The sequence below is a fragment of the Salvelinus alpinus genome, chromosome 26, assembly GCF_045679555.1.
Source record: "Salvelinus alpinus chromosome 26, SLU_Salpinus.1, whole genome shotgun sequence".
In the NCBI taxonomy this organism is placed as follows: Eukaryota; Metazoa; Chordata; class Actinopteri; order Salmoniformes; family Salmonidae; genus Salvelinus; species Salvelinus alpinus.
In genome coordinates, this window is record NC_092111.1 from 23999651 (window position 1) to 24018471 (window position 18821).

Here is an 18821-nt window from a genome sequence, read left to right on the forward strand (position 1 = left end):
TTCTACCCCATTCTCTCTCTCCCTCTTTCTCTCTCTCTCTCTCTCTCTCTCTCTCTCTGTCTCATTACGTCTGGAAGTCTGTCATACCTAACTCAAAATCTAAATTCAGTTGATGTGTTGCAATCCAGGTTAACTGGTCTGGACTAACATATAGGTAATGCCCCCTAGAGGGCCTAATGGGCATAACCAAGCTCTCACACGCTGAGAAAACCCACTGACACACACACTGAGTCATCATTGAGGTAAAAGCTGACACAAAACTCAGCGCACACACACACACGCACGCACGCACGCACGCACACACACACACACACACACACACACACACACACACACACACACACACACACACACACACACACACACACACATACACACATACACACACACACTGGGTGGAGAGCTGGGGTGTATATAAGGGGTGTCTCTCTCTCTGAGCGGAGAAGTCCCTTCATCCCTCTCTCAAACACTCCAACACAAGGACTCTCTCTTTCCTCAAGGTAAGAACAGAACTTCTTCTTTCCTTTTCTCTCTCGCTCTGTGAGTGTTTTTCTCCGTATTTCTCTACCTTTATTCAGTTAATTGAGAGCAAATGAATTACCAAATTGGATATAGTTCTTCTTGATTCAGGAATAAGTACAAGATCTCTGGAGAACTATATTTTAACGTAATAATTTTTTTCATTAATCCAAATGCTATATTTTCTTGTTAGGTTGTGTTTGATCAAGAGGATAAATGATGTAGCGTGGACTGCTGTGTGTGTAATGAGTGATATGTTGAAGTGAATGTAAATGATGTAGCGTGGACTGCTGTGTGTGTAATGAGTGATATGTTGAAGTGAATGTAAATGATGTAGCGTGGACTGCTGTGTGTGTAATGAGTGATATGTTGAAGTGAATGTAAATGATGTAGCGTGGACTGCTGTGTGTGTAATGAGTGATATGTTGAAGTGAATGTAAATGATGTAGCGTGGACTGCTGTGTGTGTAATGAGTGATATGTTGAAGTGAATGTAAATGATGTAGCATGGACTGCTGTGTGTGTAATGAGTGATATGTTGAAGTGTATGTAAATGATGTAGCGTGGACTGCTGTGTGTGTAATGAGTGATATGTTGAAGTGAATGTAAATTATCAGTTGAAGTGCAGCAGCTGAAGTGTAGGTTTAGTGATGGGAACAACTGGCAGTGACCTCACTGGTCTCCCCATAGACCACTTTACAGACTGACAACATTTATCAGTCATTCAGATTGACAATTACTGTGCCACACTTACATTTGTGTCATTTTTTCTTTTAGGGTAAAATATGTAAGATTTTTCAAAGATCACTTTAGTCTACATTCTATTATATTCTGTATTATATTCTGTTATATTCTATTGTAGCATATTTTATTTTGACTAATAATCTGGACAAGAAATTCAGTAATTCAGTTATATTCAGACTCAATGAGTGAAGTGATCTCTGAGGGGAGGGAAGAAACAGATCGGGAGTGAAAGAGAAGGAAAAGGTTTATCTATGTCTCTCCAGAACATTTCAATGACCTCATCACATCACTAATGCCTCTTTGGGATGAACAAGTCAAGACTTCAGTAATTTAGTGAAGTTTTCACCGGAGCAGCGCTGAACACAGCAGACAGACGACAGAAGTAGTTTAACCATTCACACCTTTATGTCACATTCCTCTCCACTCCTCTCACCGCTACCCCTCTTCTCCTCTCTCTCCCCTAGATGACGGCAGGGTTGTGTGTGTGTGTTCTGTTGGTGGTCCTGTCCACTAGCTGTTTGGGACGACCCCAGTCCTCTCCCCCCCTCCAAGAGGGCGACCCTGCCATGCCCCCTTCCTCTGAAGGTAAGAACAGGGAGATGTACCACATCTGGATGTCAAATACATTTCAATCAAATACGTTCAAATACTTTAGCTGAGCTTGATTTATCTTTCCTGGTACAATGGAACTGATGGATACGTTTTGTTCAAACTGGTGTCCTGATGATATGATGAATGTTTATGCTTTTTACGGCAATCCTTGGGCTCTAGAAAGACGCACTAGCAATAACAGATTATATCAATCAATTATTATCATAATCTTTTTACCTATGTCATTGAATTGCACCAACCAACCCAAGACAGTAGACAAAAGCTAACAAGGTGTTTCGTACTCCCTTTGATAGCACGTCTTGAAGCCTACGCCCACTTCCTCTCCAAGCCACGCCTCAGACAGACACGCTCCGCCCCTTTGGACAATACCGTCCCATATACGGCAGAAGAAGATGGAGACTCCAGAGCCAACCTCAGTGAATTGTTGGCTAGACTCATCTCCTCACAGAAAGGTGAGTGAGTGAGTGAGTGAGTGAGTGAGTGAGTGAGTGAGTGAGTGAGTGAGTGAGTGAGTGAGTGAGTGAGTGAGTGAGTGAGTGAGTGAGTGAGTGAGTGAGTGAGTGAGTGAGTGAGTGAGTGAGTGAGTGAGTGAATGAGTGAGTGAGTGAGTGAGTGAGTGAGTGAGTGAGTGAGTGAGTGAGTGAGTGAGTGAGTGAGTGAGTGAGTGAGTGAGTGAGTGAGTGTGTGTGAGTGAGTGTGTGTGTGTGTGTGTGTGTGTGTGTGTGTGTGTGTGTGTGTGTGTGTGTGTGTGTGTGTGTGTGTGTGTGTGTGTGTGTGTGTGTGTGTGTGTGTGTGTGTGTGTGTGTGTGTGTGTGTGCGTGCGTGCATGTAAGAGACAGACAGAGAGAGAGATTGAGAGAGAAAAAGAGGGAGAGAGACATGCATGAGAGAGAGGCTTGAGGGTGAGCGGAAGGAGAGAGATGGAGAGAGATGGAGAGAGAAGAGAGAGAATGAGAGAAAGGTATGAGGGAGAGAGAGAAGAGAGAAGAGAGAGACAAAGGGGAGAGAGAGGGAAGAGAGAGAAGATGAATAAAGCTCACATTGTTCTCTTCAAGTCATTTTTAAAGTCCATTTAGGACCTCTATTACAGTGAGAGTGTTGTTTGGTCTAAATGGCTGGTGGTTTAGAAAAGCTTTGGTGGTTTGTACATGAATGTGTGTATATCTTTCCGGTCTTTGGCTTTCGTTCCATCTCCTTGTCTCTGCTTTGTCAGTGACAGGATCTATAAAGACACTTGTTCTGTGACAGGATCAGGGAAGATCTCAGTCAGGGCTTTTACACTGCTGACAACAACTGTAGAGTTATTCTGTCTGAGTTAGTGTGATGTTATACACACGCACACACATACACAGACACACACACACCTCCTTTCAGAAGATAACAGACAGAGAACAGCATGATGAAGACATGTGGACAGATAGCACCATGGGGCTACTGAAGACAGTCTATCTAATGAGTTAGTATTAGACGTATTCTGTAAGAGGTGTTTTTGATAAAGTTCACAAAACAATCCGAATTTACTACTTCCATCTGAGAGAAATATATAAGTGCTGAGTTCACGTGTTAAACTCATGGGTTAAAAACTTGTTGGCCACGTTTTTTCAATTTTCGCCTAAAATGACATACCCAAATCTAACTGACTGTAGCTCAGGCCCTGAAGCAAGTATATACATATTCTTGGTACCATTTGAAAGGAAACACTTTGAAGTTTGTGGAAATGTGGAAGGAATGTAGGAGAATATAACACATTAGATCTGGTAAAAGATAACACAACCGTTTTTTGTATTTTTTTGTACCATCATCTTTGAAATGCAAGAGAAAGGCCATAATGTATTATTCCAGCCCAGGTGCAATATAGATTTTGGCCACTACATGGCAGCAGTGTATGTGCAAAATTTTAGACTGATCCAAATTTTTGATCAATTTTGGATCAATACTATCCAAATGTGCCTAATTTGTTTATTGATAACTTTTCAAGTTCAAAACTGTGCACTCTCCTCAAACAATAGCATGGTATTATTTCACTGTAATCGCTACTGTAAATTGGACAGTGCAGTTAGATTAACAAGAATTGAAGCTTTCTGCCCATATCAGATATGTCTATGTCCTGGGAAATGTTCTTGTTACTCAGGCATTAGCCTACGTTAGCTCAACGTCCCGCAGGGGACCTATCGATCTTGAAGAAGTTTTTAAAGGTCCAATGCAGCCATTTTATTTCAATATCAAATCATTTCTGGGTAACAATTAAGTACCTTACTGTTATTGTCTTTAATTAAATGGTTCAAAATAATTTAAAAAATAGCTTCTTAGCAAAGGGACATTTCTCAAGCAAGAATTTTGCTAGGAATATTTGGATTGGTCTGAGTGAGGAAGGGAAAACAGATAATTAGCTGTTATTGGCAGAGAGGTTTGGAACACTTTCTTATTGGGCCATTAACTAATTCATCACATGGGGATGTCACCTAGCCTGACGACTCACACTAAATTGTTCCGCTGCTCTGTCGTTCGCTACATACTTTAGTCTGAGGCTGCCATCATTGAAGTTGTTTGTGGTGAAGAGAGGCGTTGTACAAAACAAAGTCATCATCGATCGGATTGTCTTCAACCAATCAGAGTATCAAAGCCAACGACGAATCTTCCACGTGTGTTCTGGTTCTGGCCCAACCCATTGGTTTCTGGACCATTTACACGGCCCCAAATGTGCTCGCATTCGGTGAAGGGTCGGGGCGTACTCAGATCCATACTTACTGTGAAGAAGAAACTAAAGTCCGTGAACGTGGCGTAGCATTTGGCCGGAGCAAGGAGTCTGGGTAGCCAGGCAAGATGTCACCATTGAAGGCCAAAACTCCATACCACCAAAACAAGCTGAAATTTCAGGCAACCTTTTCAAACAGCCCTTACACTGAAAGGGCATTATAATAATTTTCACAATATTATTCCAACCTCATTGTGTGGAAATATACACTGCTCAAAAAAATAAAGGGAACACTTAAACAACACAATGTAACTCCAAGTCAATCACACTTCTGTGAAATCAAACTGTCCACTTAGGAAGCAACACTGATTGACAATAACCCCCACCTGTGGACGTCGGGCCCTCATACCACCCTCATGGAGTCTGTTTCTGACCGTTTGAGCAGACACATGCACATTTGTGGCCTGCTGGAGGTCATTTTGCAGGGCTCTGGCAGTGCTCCTCCTGCTCAAAGGCGGAGGTAGCGGTCCTGCTGCTAGGTTGTTGCCCTCCTACGGCCTCCTCCACGTCTCCTGATGTACTGGCCTGTCTCCTGGTAGCGACTCCATGCTCTGGACACTACGCTGACAGACACAGCAAACCTTCTTGCCACAGCTCGCATTGATGTGCCATCCTGGATGAGCTGCACTACCTGAGCCACTTGTGTGGGTTGTAGACTCCGTCTCATGCTACCACTAGAGTGAGAGCACCGCCAGCATTCAAAAGTGACCAAAACATCAGCCAGGAAGCATAGGAACTGAGAAGTGGTCTGTGGTCACCACCTGCAGAATCACTCCTTTATTGGGGGTGTCTTGCTAATTGCCTATAATTTCCACCTTTTGTCTATTCCATTTGCACAACAGCATGTGAAATTTATTGTCAATCAGTGTTGCTTCCTAAGTGGACAGTTTGATTTCACAGAAGTGTGATTGACTTGGAGTTACATTGTGTTGTTTAAGTGTTCCCTTTATTTTTTTGAGCAGTGTATATAAAACACGGGAAAATCTAGTTTTTTGACTGCACTGGGCCTTTAAAGCAACAAGCCAAAAAATTCTAACTTTATTGTTTCAAAAGTTCATGTTCACAGTTTGTACCATGAAATCACAACCTACACAGCTAGTCTGTTATTATGTGCATCACTCTACTGTGTCAATGAGACAGAGGCAGGGGAAGGGTCAGAGAAACAGATGTAGAGCAAAAGAGAGAGAGGGAATAGAATAAGCCAGAAAAAAAGACAGCGGGAGAAAGAGAGATGGAACAAGAGGGGCATGATATTGCAGCTCTGAACCCTGTTAGTAAAGACTGTTATTAATTCTATAATCAGACAGAGGGTTGGGCTTAGAACACTGGCCTCTGACACGCACACACACACAGAGAGAGAGAGAGAGAGAGAGAGAGAGAGAGAGAGAGAGAGAGAGAGAGAGAGAGAGAGAGAGAGAGAGAGAGAGAGAGAGAGAGAGAGAGAGAGAGAGAGAGAGAGAGAGAGAGAGATCATTCTGAGACCTGTGAAGTGTCTTGGCTCACAGGAAGCATGTGAAAGACTCTCTGTAACACGCTTGACATTTACACCTCCTACAATGAATGTGTGTGTGTGTGTGTGTGTGTGTGTGTGTGTGTGTGTGTGTGTGTGTGTGTGTGTGTGTGTGTGTGTGTGTGTGTGTGTGTGTGTGTGTGTGTGTGTGTGTGTGTGTGTGTGTGTGTGTGTGTGTGTGTGTGTGTGTGTGTGTGTGTGTGTGTGTGTGTGGGTGGCGTGGGAGGAGTGTTAAAAGCTCCCCAGTGACACGAACACCATCGATATTACCATAGTTCACACGCCAGTCAAACAACCACGGCCAGATATCTCCAGTGTTAGCCATGTCGTATGTTACCTACTCTCAATCTGGATAATTCATTAGCTAATAAATGATATTCCCACAGCGCTTCTGTTGATACAGTATGTCTCTGCATGCGTGTGGGGCAGCCAAATTGTTCAACCCGCCACAAAGACTCACACCAGTAGAAGATAGACAGGTGATATAGCTCTCTCTCTCTGCTTTCCTCTGTCCCTCCCTCCCTCTAGGTTCTATCCGTAAGAACTCAACAGTGAACAGCAGAGCTAGCGGTCTCAGTGCTAACCACCGGATAAAAGACCGAGACTACAATGGGTGGATGGACTTCGGCCGCCGCAGTGCAGAAGAGTACGAGTACTCCTTGTAAAAAAAGTAGTCACTCTCTACGAGAAAACAACAAACTCAGTCACTGTCCCGCGATAAGAGTATATTTATTCTGTATTTGTTTGTAAACACTACATGATGCAATATATACATATGCCAAATTTTTCAGGAAATGTTTAAAGTTCTGGTTTTCTTTCCTGGTGTTCTGTCTGTTTATGGTTTTGGAGGGAATTGAATGGAATGAAAAAAGGTCAGGTGTTAATGGAAAAATATATATGATGTCATGAGATTAACTTGGATCAATAAAAGTTAAGAATGAACAGTATCTCAACAAATGACTTCCCAAAGACACATGCTCACACCCACGTAAGCATGCACAGATAACAACTCACACAAATAACATAATACCCTCATGGTATCACCTTAAGACGTTAAACTAGAAATATAAATAGTACGTAGTGGCTCATTATAATACATAAAGCTGGTAGAACACAGAGCTCACTTCTCTAGGACCCCAGTCCTGCTGCTTTTCAGTTCTCTCAATTAACCAATGAATATAATTTACTGATTTATAAAGTGCAACGATTGGTCAGAGTGCACACACCTGGTTCCCAGGTCTGAATCAGTCTTTGATTAAAAGGCAAGGATGAAAACTAGCAGACGCTGCAGCTGTGCCCCCTTCACTTACAAACATGTCATTTGTGAACAACAGTACTGCCTGACATAACTGGTTTGCAACAACAACCGACAGGGAATAGACTTCAACATCATGTTGTGATTCATATTTACTGTATGTTGTTGACCAACATCATTAAATGGCAGATGTACCAAACATCAAGCCCAGTCACTGAAATTGAAGTTGAAATTATATAGGGAAATGTAGATCTTGATGTGTTACCAATTCAATTAGTTTTTTTATCAATTGCTTAAGTTGACAAAATGTTTCAATAACATGAAAGCAACATTAGGTTAACCTGTTTGCGCCTGATCGGAATGTTGGCCTACATACTAAACTGAAAATGAAAAAGTGTTTGGAGGTACAGTATCTTGGGACATACCACGTTGAAGTGTTCTGTTACTTGATGGGAATATCATACCATGAACCCGAGATGAGAAAACACAGGAATCTGGAAAATACTCAAATCCTAAAATAGCCTTTATTTTATGTTCTGCTTGGTTTGTGTTCTGTCTGTTCTGTTTCTCTCTACCTGCTGAAATAAAGACTGTTGGAGATAGACTGTAAAGTGACTGGAACGCTGGTGTTCTAACTGGTGGAAATAAAGAAATGACTGCTCATTCTTTTCCTAATAAATAAACCAATTAATAACCAAATCACATCATCAATAAGACAATCACAAGACTATCTCCTGAGCACACTAAACACAGAACGGGTACATATTGACAGAGCTGAGACAGAGAACAGTTAAATATCTGGTACATATTGACAGAGCTGGGACAGAGAACAGGTACATATCTGGTAAATATTGACAGAGCTGGGACAGAGAACAGGTACATATCTGGTACATATTGACAGAGCTGGGACAGAGAACAGGTACATATCTGGTAAATATTGACAGAGCTGAGAAAGAGAACAGTTAAATATCTGGTAAATATTGACAGAGCTGAGAAAGAGAACAGTTAAATATCTGGTACATATTGACAGAGCTGAGAAAGAGAACAGTTAAATATCTGGTAAATATTGACAGAGCTGAAACAGGGAACAGGTACATATCTGGTAAATATTGACAGAGCTGGGACAGAGAACAGGTACATATCTGGTACATATTGACAGAGCTGGGACAGAGAACAGGTAAATATCTGGTAAATATTGACAGAGCTGGGACAGAGAACAGGTACATATCTAGTAAATATTGACAGAGCTGAGACAGAGAACAGGTACATATCTGGTAAATATTGACAGAGCTGGGACAGAGAACAGGTACATATCTGGTAAATATTGACAGAGCTGAGACAGAGAACAGGTACATATCTAGTAAATATTGACAGAGCTGAGACAGAGAACAGGTACATATCTGGTAAATATTGACAGAGCTGGGACAGAGAACAGGTACATATCTGGTAAATATTGACAGAGCTGAGACAGAGAACAGGTACATATCTGGTAAATATTGACAGAGCTGAGACAGAGAACAGGTACATATCTGGTAAATATTGACAGAGCTGAGACAGAGAACAGGTACATATCTGGTAAATATTGACAGAGCTGGGACAGAGAACAGGGGCCTGTTGCACAAAACTAGGATAAGGGATTAAGCCAGGATATCTTGGTGATCCTGGCTCAATTGATCCGTAATCCGGTTGCACTAAAGATGGATAGGGGGCAGGAGGATATGTTATGGTATAAATTACCATGGAGATTTATTCTGTGGAGCTAGCCTGCTCCAGACCAGGCTAAATTCCAGGATCTATTTAATCTCATCCCTAATGTCAGTCAGCAGTCACCACAAATGGAAACCAATAGTTATTTCACTGCTCACTATACATTGTTATCACATATAACTAGACCCACTGTTATTATTTAAACGTTTGTGATCATTAATTTCAATGATTTTGGATAAAAAATGATTTTTAGATGATGTTGCTATCATTAGATAATTTACAGTTTCCCATAGACTATAAGGCTATATATAAAATGATAGAATATTAGGGCCACAGAGGGGAAAAAAACACAAGTCATAATATTGTAACCAGTTGTTTTAAAGGAGGACAGTTGTTAAAATGACAGATGTGGGGCATTTCGTGAAATTGTACTTCAGTATGGTTTCATAAACAAAGACATGCTGATGTGCCAGAATATTAAGTATCACATTGTCATAAGTATCAAAACTGTAAAAACAATATGTAGCTTTTCTGCAGAAAGAACCAGCCTCATAAATTTATGACTTTATCCTTTTTCTTCAGTGTGGCCCTAGTACTCTGTCATATAAACAAATACACATTCCATATGAATATAAAAACACAATGTGTAACATTATGTTCCTTTATTGAATAAGGACAAAACAAAGCAGGTAAACCATCAGCTCCTTTCGAAACTGAAGTCACAGTGACTCTACAAGATGGAAAGCACAGAATCCAAGCATATTATACAAAATGATACATACACATTCAAAGGTCTGTATATAACACACCCTGCATGTCTGCACACTAAAATAAATGCAGGACAAATCCATACACATCAACTGAACAGACAAATGAATGGATGCAGTAGCCTCCCTGCAGCCTTGTATTACACACAGTATAACGCACAAACATCATAAGAGGCCAAATTCGTCAAAAAACGAACCCAAAAAAACCCAAATTCCTCTGCCACCGCAGGACATATTTAACCAAAATTGAAAGCACACATACTAACTAAAATAATTCAACACATATTGGTCCCTCAGCAGCCGACCACTGTCGTCATCAGGGAAGATTGCCGGATTGTCCCAGTCCATGGCTGGTGGCACTCTGGGGGCCCTCTCCTTCCTCAGGCAGGCCACATTGTGGAGGACAGCACAAGCCACAGTAATATCACATGCCCTAACAGGGCTGACCCTTAATTTGTGAAGGCAGTGAAAGCGTGCCTTCAGGAGGCCAAAGGTCATTTCAACTCTGGCCCTGGTCCTGGCATGGGCATGGTTGTAGGCCTGCTGTGCTTCCTGGGGGTCTGTGAAAGGTGTCAGGAGAAAAGGCTGGCAGCCATACCCCCTGTCTCCCAGCAACACACCAGAGAATTCACCTGTCAACACAAAATCTCATCATTACTACCTCATAAACACAGTGATATTCTTGACACAGCCATGATGGTTATAAATAGGGGTTGTGTGGCTTACCTTGTGATAGGCACTGATAGATTTCAGAGGCCCGAAAGATTCTGGAGTCATGGACTGAGCCAGGCCATTTTGCCACAACATTGCTGATCACACAGTCAGCATTGCAGACCATCTGAAATCATAAGATGAGGAATATTACACCAATCAATGCACATCACTGGCAATGCAGAGTGTTCGTCAATGGACAATATCAAAAAGTTATGTTCACCTGAACATTAATGCTGTGAAAGGATTTCCTATTCACAAAATCGGCCTCATGGGCACCTGAGGGGGCTTTTATCCTTATGTGTGTGCAGTCCACTGCACCAATGACATTGGGGAAACCTGTCACACAAAGTAATGAGTATCCTACTATGTGTTAACAGTTGTCCTGTAATTTGTAGATCCTCTTACCTGCAATCCTATAGAACTCCTCTTTGATGTCACAGAGTCTTCTGTGGCCAGGGAAGGAGATGAAGACATCTGCTAATGCTTTGATAGCCAGACACACACTCCTTATTGTGCGGCAAATTGTGGCCTTGTTCAGCTGTTCTGCATCCCCCACTGAGTACAGGAAGGCTCCACTAGCAAAAAAGCGCAAGGCCACACAAACCATTTGCTCCACACTCAGTGCATGGCTCCGTGCAGTGCGGTGCTTAATCCTGGGACCCAGTAGTCTGCATAGATACCTGATGCCATCTGCAGAAAACCTGTATCTTTCATATAGATGGTCATCAGGGAAGGCCAGTGGGTCCAACCGGTCCCTGAAGACCCTTTCTCGCCTGAAGGCTCTCCTCAGCACAAGTGCTTCTTCATCCACCACATCTCGCACGAATGGGCATGCCATTGTCAGAGCAGAAAGGAACACACAATTTTGGGCCTTCATATAGGCTAGTGGCCACACCTGGTGCTGGGGGGGTGGGCAAAAGAGGGCGATGCCTTATAACGATGACTTGGTTGTACTGATTGCTGGGAAAATAAAAAAAAACTTAGAAAGATGCCACCGTCCTGTGTGCTCACAATAAGAGCTCATATGTCATGGCTCACTTGACTTTACGAGAATATACCAAATTTTTATTTTGAGCTGTGTCATCTTCTTGGAGCTGGGGGAGGAAAGAAAAATAATGATTAATACATTTGTGTTACAGTTAGCATACAGTGTACATTGAAGGCATATCTCACCTCCCTCTCAAGTTTTTTTATTTCAAGGTCCAGTTTCCTAATTGTCCTCTTTTTTATTTCGGACTCCAGTGCAAGATTTTCCATCTTTTTCTTCTTGTACTGAATGTCTATGTCTGCCAGTTCTATTTGGCGCCGGAGGTGGTTGCCATACAACTTTCTGATAGCTTGTGAGCTCTGTGAACACAATACAATTAGCGCAGCTGGAATTTGGCAGGATGTGGTGTCCTTTTATTAATACGCACTATGTTGCCAGGCTGGTTTTCCCACTGTATAGCATCTGGGTCCTGTAAAAGAAATTAGATTTTTTGATTTTGATGAGGACTCCTCACCATTGTAGAGTAAATAGTACTTTCACAGTCTTAACATGATACCTCATGCCTTCTGGAATCCAGAGAGATGGTCTCCTCCTCATCATCGTCTCCATCATGTGCTGTTGCTGCTGCACTGGGGCCTTCACCCTATCACATTTAATCGGATTCATATTGAAGCTAGTAGACAAGACATGCCAGGCCTACAGTATGCCTTTGATGGAGTACTCACTGGATCAGCATCGTCTGGTGCTTGTGCTGGTGGCTCTAACAGGAACACAGTGCTGCCAGACACTGCAAGGCAATAGGTAAACCAAAGTCAGACAGTCCAAATTGATTCAATATGAATGTGGTTGTATCCCATGTAGAGATGGAAGGACATACCTTGAATGAAGCGGGTGGCATCTTGGGAGGAACCTATGCTCGTCTCTTTCCCCCCAGGGATCCCCTCTAAGACGGGCCTGCCTTTATTTAGCTCCAAGGCCATGTCCTCTGCTGGGGTAAGGTCAGCCTTTGGTGACCCACCACCCGTGCCTTGTCTGTGGGTATTCTTTTTCACTGCTAAAACAGTACAGACAATGTGTGAGCAGGCACCTTCTGGGTACAATATATGCTTGTGCTTTGTTAAATATTAGTCAGGGACCATACCATTCTGCAGAATGTTCTTGTATTTGATTTTGACCTGCTGCCATGTCCGTTTTGGCCCGTTCATGTTTAATCTACACACACACACACACACACACACACATTTAATGGAGTCACACTGCAAAAAATTACTTGGTATTTTTGTCTTGTTTTCAGTAAAAATATCAAAAAATTTATCATAGCTTTATACAGTGTGATGGAGTTACTTTACACAATTTCACTCATATCTGCAGTGCATTTCAATTAAAAATTTAACCGTTTCATAATTACAGTACAACTGCATTTTTGGAGATGTGAATTAAATATTTGAATTGTAATTGTGATGTTTCAGCGGAGCGGTGAGTGTGTAATTGTGCACTATTTACGCATTCAGGCGGTCTGCAATACTTTGCCACGCTTTTTCTCTTTGCTTTATCACTGTGGCGGTGTTGCCTTTCTTCTTAATTATATCTTTTACCTCCTCGTATGCCTCCATGAGGATTTGTGCTTCCGACGGGGAAAAGTACGCGGCTCTAGTTGCCATGGTAAATCAGTTAATCTGTGATCTGTGGCGGGGTCTATTTGAGTGAGCCGTGAGCGCGCACCTATCCAGGATTGGTTTCACCTGGCTTAATGAATCCGTGTCTGCTCATCCTGGCTTGGTCTTTGTGCAACCAATTAAGCCTGGACGCACATGTTTTGGCTTCATTGAGCTCAGCTGAGTCATTTATCCCGGATGTCTTAATTCTACTTTTGTGCAACAGGCCCCAGGTACATATCTGGTAAATATTGACAGAGCTGGGACAGAGAACAGGTACATATCTGGTAAATATTGACAGAGCTGAGACAGAGAACAGGTACATATCTGGTAAATATTGACAGAGCTGAGACAGAGAACAGGTACATATCTGGTAAATATTGACAGAGCTGGGACAGAGAACAGGTACATATCTGGTAAATATTGACAGAGCTGAGACAGAGAACAGGTACATATCTGGTAAATATTGACAGAGCTGTGGGAATGAAGAGAAATGGACAGAGATTAAATGTGAAGAACATATTCACTTATTCACCTCAGGACAGAGAGTAGTGCATGACAAGTAGAAGAATAGACAGAAATACAGCACATCACTGCTATAATGGATATTCAGCAATGGGTATTATAGCCCAGACGTTCCCAAACTTTTTTGCTTCCTGACCCACCAATTGAGGTGTCTTTCGAGTCGCGGTCCATCATAACGGTTGAGCAGTGAAAAAACATACACAGACCAAAGAATAAGTAAAAAATATTATCTAGGCAGTGGAGAGAACATTCTGCCCTTTCATAGCTAATCTCCTGCAATCCTATACATCCTGCCATGTTGCAGATTAAAAGATAATTTCATACAATTCTACGAATTTTACATGGCTAATGCTTTGTTCTTATGCTCAAACATAACAAAATCAATGGAGGCCTGATGGTGTAGCTGCAATTTTGTTGAATGTAAATGCTCAAAGATTATAGGCTATTATTGAAAAATATATAGGTCCATAATCTTTTCTACATAGTTTCTATTTGGTTTTAGTAATTTAAGTTTACACTGGGTTTTTCTATCCTGAAAATGTATATATTAAAACATGTGGTTAATGTCATCCCACAACCCACATGGACACCTGCTGCGAACCACAAGTGGGTCCCAACCCACAGTTTGGGAACCACCGCAATAGGCCTACATTGGTGGCACATGGCGTGAGATGAAATGCTTCAGTGATAATGGTTCAGATGTCCAAGAGAGAATTTCAGAGAAGGGCATTTCCATGTAAAGAGCCCTATGAGCATTAATGTGACGTTCATAAGAGAACATTACATTTGGTTGCAAATTAAAGCTAAGAGTAATTTTTTTGAATGTTTTATTAAGGCATAGACGCATGTCTACTTTCCATTCAAAAAGTTAGGAACAGGCAAAGGCTTTGATTTTTGGTCAAATGGATGGAAAAGGGTCTTAGAAAACAGCTAGCAGCAAAAGTCTTAAAAGGTATTAGAAATACATCCAAACACAATGTTGAAGTAAAGACCCCTGACAACTAATAGCAACACTTTGATTTCGTTTTGCAAAAATGATTTGCCTTCTGTAAGTTTAAGAAATATAGCCTAGTGTCTTTTCATTTTCAAAATACAGTATAATTTATTGTATTGTGTACTGTATTGTGCTATACTGTACTCTACTGAACTATACTCTACTATCAAGGCACAATGCGAGACCCAGATGCAGACACTGGAGACAGATAGTTGGAGTCTTACAATGTTTATTAATCCAAAGGGGTAGGCAAGAGAATGGTCGTGGACAGGCAAAAAGGTCACAACCAGATCAGAGTCCAGGAGGTACAGAGTGGCAGACAGGCTCGTGGTCAAGGCAGGCAGAATGGTCAGGCAGGCGGGTACAAAGTCCAGAAACAGGCAAGGGTCAAAACCGGGAGGACTAGAAAAAGGAGGATGCAAAAAGCAGGAGAACGGGAAAACCGCTGGTTGACTTGGAAACATACAAGACGAACTGGCACAGAGAGACAGGAAACACAGGGATAAATACACTGGGGAAAATCAGTGACACCTGGAGAGGGTGGACACAATCACAAGGACAGGTGAAACAGATCAGGGCGTGAGACTCTATTGTACTGTGATGTCTTAACTTGTTTGGGGGCGGAGCTCCTTACAATAATAGCCAGTGTGTAGAATAATACCCAAACATGCAAAGGAGGATATTACATATTTCTACCTTTGTGTTGCTATTCAGGATACATCACCATGAAGAGAATGACATGCACAATGATGCATTTCTTTATAGTACAGATCAGGGACCCATGATGTCATTCTGTTACCGTCATTCTGTTACAGCGTTTTAATCCACTTCACTTACTGTAGTTCAATAACCAAAGTCAAGGTGTCATGACGAACCATCAAACAGGCATAGCGTCAATACAGGGCCAAGATTGAATCATACTACACTGGCTCAGACGCTTGTCTTATGTGGCAGGGCTTGCAAACTATTACAGACTACAAAGGGAAGCACAGCCGCGAGCTGCCCAGTGACACGAGCCTACCAGATGAGCTAAATCACTTCTATGCTCGCTTCGAGGCAAGCAACACTGAGGCATGCATGAGAGCATCAGCTGTTCCAGGCGACTGTGTGATCACGCTCTCCGTAGCCGATGTGAGTAAGACCTTTAAACAGGTCAACATACACAATGCTGCAGGGCCAGACGGATTACCAGCACATGTGCTCCGGGCATGTGCTGACCAACTGGCAGGTGTCTTCACTGACATTTTCATCATGTCCCTGATTAAGTCTGTAATACCAACATGTTTCAAGCAGACCACCATAGTCCCTGTGCCCAAGAACACAAAGGCAACCTGCCTAAATGACTACAGACCCGTAGCACTCACGTCTGTAGCCATGAAATGCTTTGAAAGGTTGGTAATGGCTCACATCAACACCATTATCCCAGAAACCCTAGACCCACTCCAAGTTGCATACCGCCCAAACAGATCCACAGATGATGCAATCTCTATTGCACTCCACACTGCCCTTTCCCACCTGGACAAAACGAACACTTATGTGAGAATGCTATTCATTGACTACAGCTCAGCGTTCAACATCATAGTACCCTCAAAGCTCATCACTAAGCTAAGGATCCTGGGACTAAACACCTCCCTCTGCAACTGGATCCTGGACTTCCTGACAGGTCGCCCCCAGGTGGTGAGGGTAGGTAGCAACACATCTGCCACGCTGATCCTCAACACTGGAGCTCCCCAGGGGTGCGTGCTCAGTCCCCTCCTGTACTCCCTGTTCACCCACGACTGCATTGCCAGGCATGACTCCAACACCATCATTAAGTTTGCAGACGACACAACAGTGGTAGGCATGATCACCGACAACTACGAGACAGCCTATAGGGAGGAAGTCAGAGACCTGGCCGGGTGGTGCCAGAATAACAACCTATCTCTCAACGTAACCAAGACTAAGGAGATTATTGTGGACTACAGGAAAAGGAGGACCGAGCACGCCCCCATTCTCATCGACGGGGCTGTAGTGGAGCAGGTTGAGAGCTTCAAGTTCCTTGGTGTCCACATCAACAACAAACTAGAATGGTCCAAACACACCAAGACAGTCCTGAAGAGGGCCCGACAAAGCCTATTCCCACTCAGGAAACTAAAAAGATTTGGCATGGGTCCTGAGATCCTCAAAAGGTTCTACAGCTGCAACATCGAGAGCATCCTGACTGGTTGCATCACTGCCTGGTACGGCAACTGCTCGGCCTCTGACCGCAAGGCACTACAGAGGGTAGTGCGTACGGCCCAGTACATCACTGGGGCTAAGCTGCCTGCCATCCAGGACCTCTACACCAGGCGGTGTCAGAGGAAGGCCCTAAAAATTGTCCAAGACCCCAGCCACCCCAGTCTGTTCTCTCTACTACCGCATGGCAAGCGGTACCGGAGTGCCAAGTCTAGAACAAAAAGGCTTCTCAACAGTTTTTACCCCCAAGCCATGAGACTCCTGAACAGGTAATCAAATGGCTACCCGGACTATTTGCATTGTGTGCCCCCTCCCCCCAACCCCTCTTTTTCGCTGCTGCTACTCTCTGTTTATCATATATGCATAGTCACTTTAACTATACATTCATGTACATACTACCTCAATTGGGCCGACCAACCAGTGCTCCCGCACATTGGCTAACCGGGCTATCTGCATTGTGTCCCACCCACCACCCGCCAACCCCTCTTTACGCTACCGCTACTCTCTGTTCATCATATATGCATAGTCATGTACATACTACCTCAATCAGCCTGACTAACCGGTGTCTGTATGTAGCCTCGCTACTTTTATAGCCTCTACACTGTATATAGCCTGTCTTTTTACTGTTGTTTTATTTCTTTACCTACCTATTGTTCACCTAATACCTTTTTTGCACTATATGTTAGAGCCTGTAAGTAAGCATTTCACTGTAAGGTCTACACCTGTTTTTTTCAGCGCACGTGACAAATAAACTTTGATTTGATTTGATGTCATAACTGACACCCCATTCTTTCTGCAGGTCACATAAAAACTGAGGGAGATTTCATTCATTCTGTTACCAAATTTTACATCTGCACTTTTATTCGAGTAAATTAGTTTTTGTAAAAGAATTCAGTTGAAATTGTTAAAAATAGTAATTGTGTATGTACAGTATTGGTGGGGTCTGAAATTATTGACACCCTTGATAAAGATATGCAATAAAGACGGTATAAAATAAAACTTTCTCACTCATGAATAATTATCAGTACAGAGGGTCAAAGATCATAACTCCAAGACGTGGTAATTGTAGCATGTCTTGGCTGTATGATCTTTGAACCTCTGTAACTTTCTCATTCATCATTATTCACGATTAATTCATGATTATCCGTACTTATGGTAGCATCCACATTAACGTAGAAGTTTTTAGAAACATATTCTATTCTAATTTACAATAAAAGTGACTCCAAAATGACATAATCAGTTATTTATTCGGCACAAAACATTTTACTCTCTTTCTCTGAGCATTTGTGTTAGTATAAAATACATGCAATATAGCTCAGTATTTGAATTATTTATTTTATACAGTCATTTTATACACTCCCCAAAGCACACACATCCTTGGGTCGCTGGTCTTTTCAGTTCGCTGCAGCCAGCGACTGGAATGAGCTGCAACAAACACTTAAACTGGACACTTTTATCTCTTCATTCAAAGACACAATCATGGACACTGACAGTTGTAGCTGCTTTGTGTAATGTATTGTTGTCTCTACCTTCTTGCCCTTTTACTGTTGTCTGTGCCCAATAATATATCTATATATACAGTGGGGAGAACAAGTATTTGATACACTGCCGATTTTGCAGGTTTTCCTACTTACAAAGCATGTAGAGGTCTGTAATTTCTATCATGGGTACACTTCAACTATGAGAGACGGAATCTAAAACAAAAATCCAGAAAATCACATTGTATGATTTTTAAGTAATTAATTTGCATTTTATTGCATGACATAAGTATTTGATACATCAGAAAAGCAGATCTTAATATTTGGTACAGAAACCTTTGTTTGCAATTACAGAGATCATACGTTTCCTGTAGTTCTTGACCAG

At 42.3% G+C, this 18821-nt stretch overlaps 2 protein-coding genes across 4 annotated transcripts; one reads left to right on the top strand and one right to left on the bottom strand.

Moving 5' to 3' along the window:
* Positions 1-385: 385 nt before the first annotated feature.
* cckb (cholecystokinin b) lies at positions 386-7081 on the top strand. The gene is made up of 4 exons (XM_071368321.1): positions 386-500; positions 1727-1847; positions 2168-2326; positions 6668-7081. The coding sequence occupies exons 2-4, from the start codon at positions 1727-1729 to the stop codon at positions 6802-6804; spliced, it is 417 nt and encodes a 138-aa protein (XP_071224422.1). The 5' UTR covers positions 386-500; the 3' UTR covers positions 6805-7081.
* A 2644-nt stretch (positions 7082-9725) lies between these two features.
* On the bottom strand, positions 9726-13452 carry LOC139554983 (putative nuclease HARBI1). 3 transcript variants are annotated; one of them, XM_071368322.1, is made up of 11 exons: positions 12712-13452; positions 12448-12624; positions 12296-12357; positions 12127-12213; positions 11998-12039; positions 11756-11929; positions 11641-11676; positions 10988-11542; positions 10803-10918; positions 10595-10706; positions 9726-10500 (listed from the first exon to the last, which is right to left on the bottom strand). In XM_071368322.1, the coding sequence occupies exons 8-11, from the start codon at positions 11457-11459 to the stop codon at positions 10130-10132; spliced, it is 1071 nt and encodes a 356-aa protein (XP_071224423.1). In that variant the 5' UTR covers positions 11460-11542; positions 11641-11676; positions 11756-11929; positions 11998-12039; positions 12127-12213; positions 12296-12357; positions 12448-12624; positions 12712-13452; the 3' UTR covers positions 9726-10129. The 3 variants fall into 3 exon arrangements, with proteins under 3 accessions (XP_071224423.1, XP_071224425.1, XP_071224424.1); XM_071368324.1 differs by lacking the exon at positions 10803-10918; XM_071368323.1 differs by having other exon boundaries at positions 10803-11542.
* Positions 13453-18821: the final 5369 nt, after the last annotated feature.

Excerpts from the sequence above, each read along its gene's own strand:
- LOC139554983 (XM_071368322.1), bottom strand. The coding sequence starts at position 11,459 with ATGAAGGCCCAAAATTGTGTGTTCCTTTCTGCTCTGACAATGGCATGC. Across the intron at positions 10,707-10,802 it reads TTCACAGCATTAATGTTCAG|ATGGTCTGCAATGCTGACTG; the intron begins GTGAACATAACT and ends TTATGATTTCAG. Across the intron at positions 10,501-10,594 it reads CTATCAGTGCCTATCACAAG|GTGAATTCTCTGGTGTGTTG; the intron begins GTAAGCCACACA and ends TTGTGTTGACAG.
- cckb (XM_071368321.1), top strand. The coding sequence starts at position 1,727 with ATGACGGCAGGGTTGTGTGTGTGTGTTCTGTTGGTGGTCCTGTCCACT. Across the intron at positions 1,848-2,167 it reads CATGCCCCCTTCCTCTGAAG|CACGTCTTGAAGCCTACGCC; the intron begins GTAAGAACAGGG and ends TCCCTTTGATAG. Across the intron at positions 2,327-6,667 it reads ACTCATCTCCTCACAGAAAG|GTTCTATCCGTAAGAACTCA; the intron begins GTGAGTGAGTGA and ends CCCTCCCTCTAG.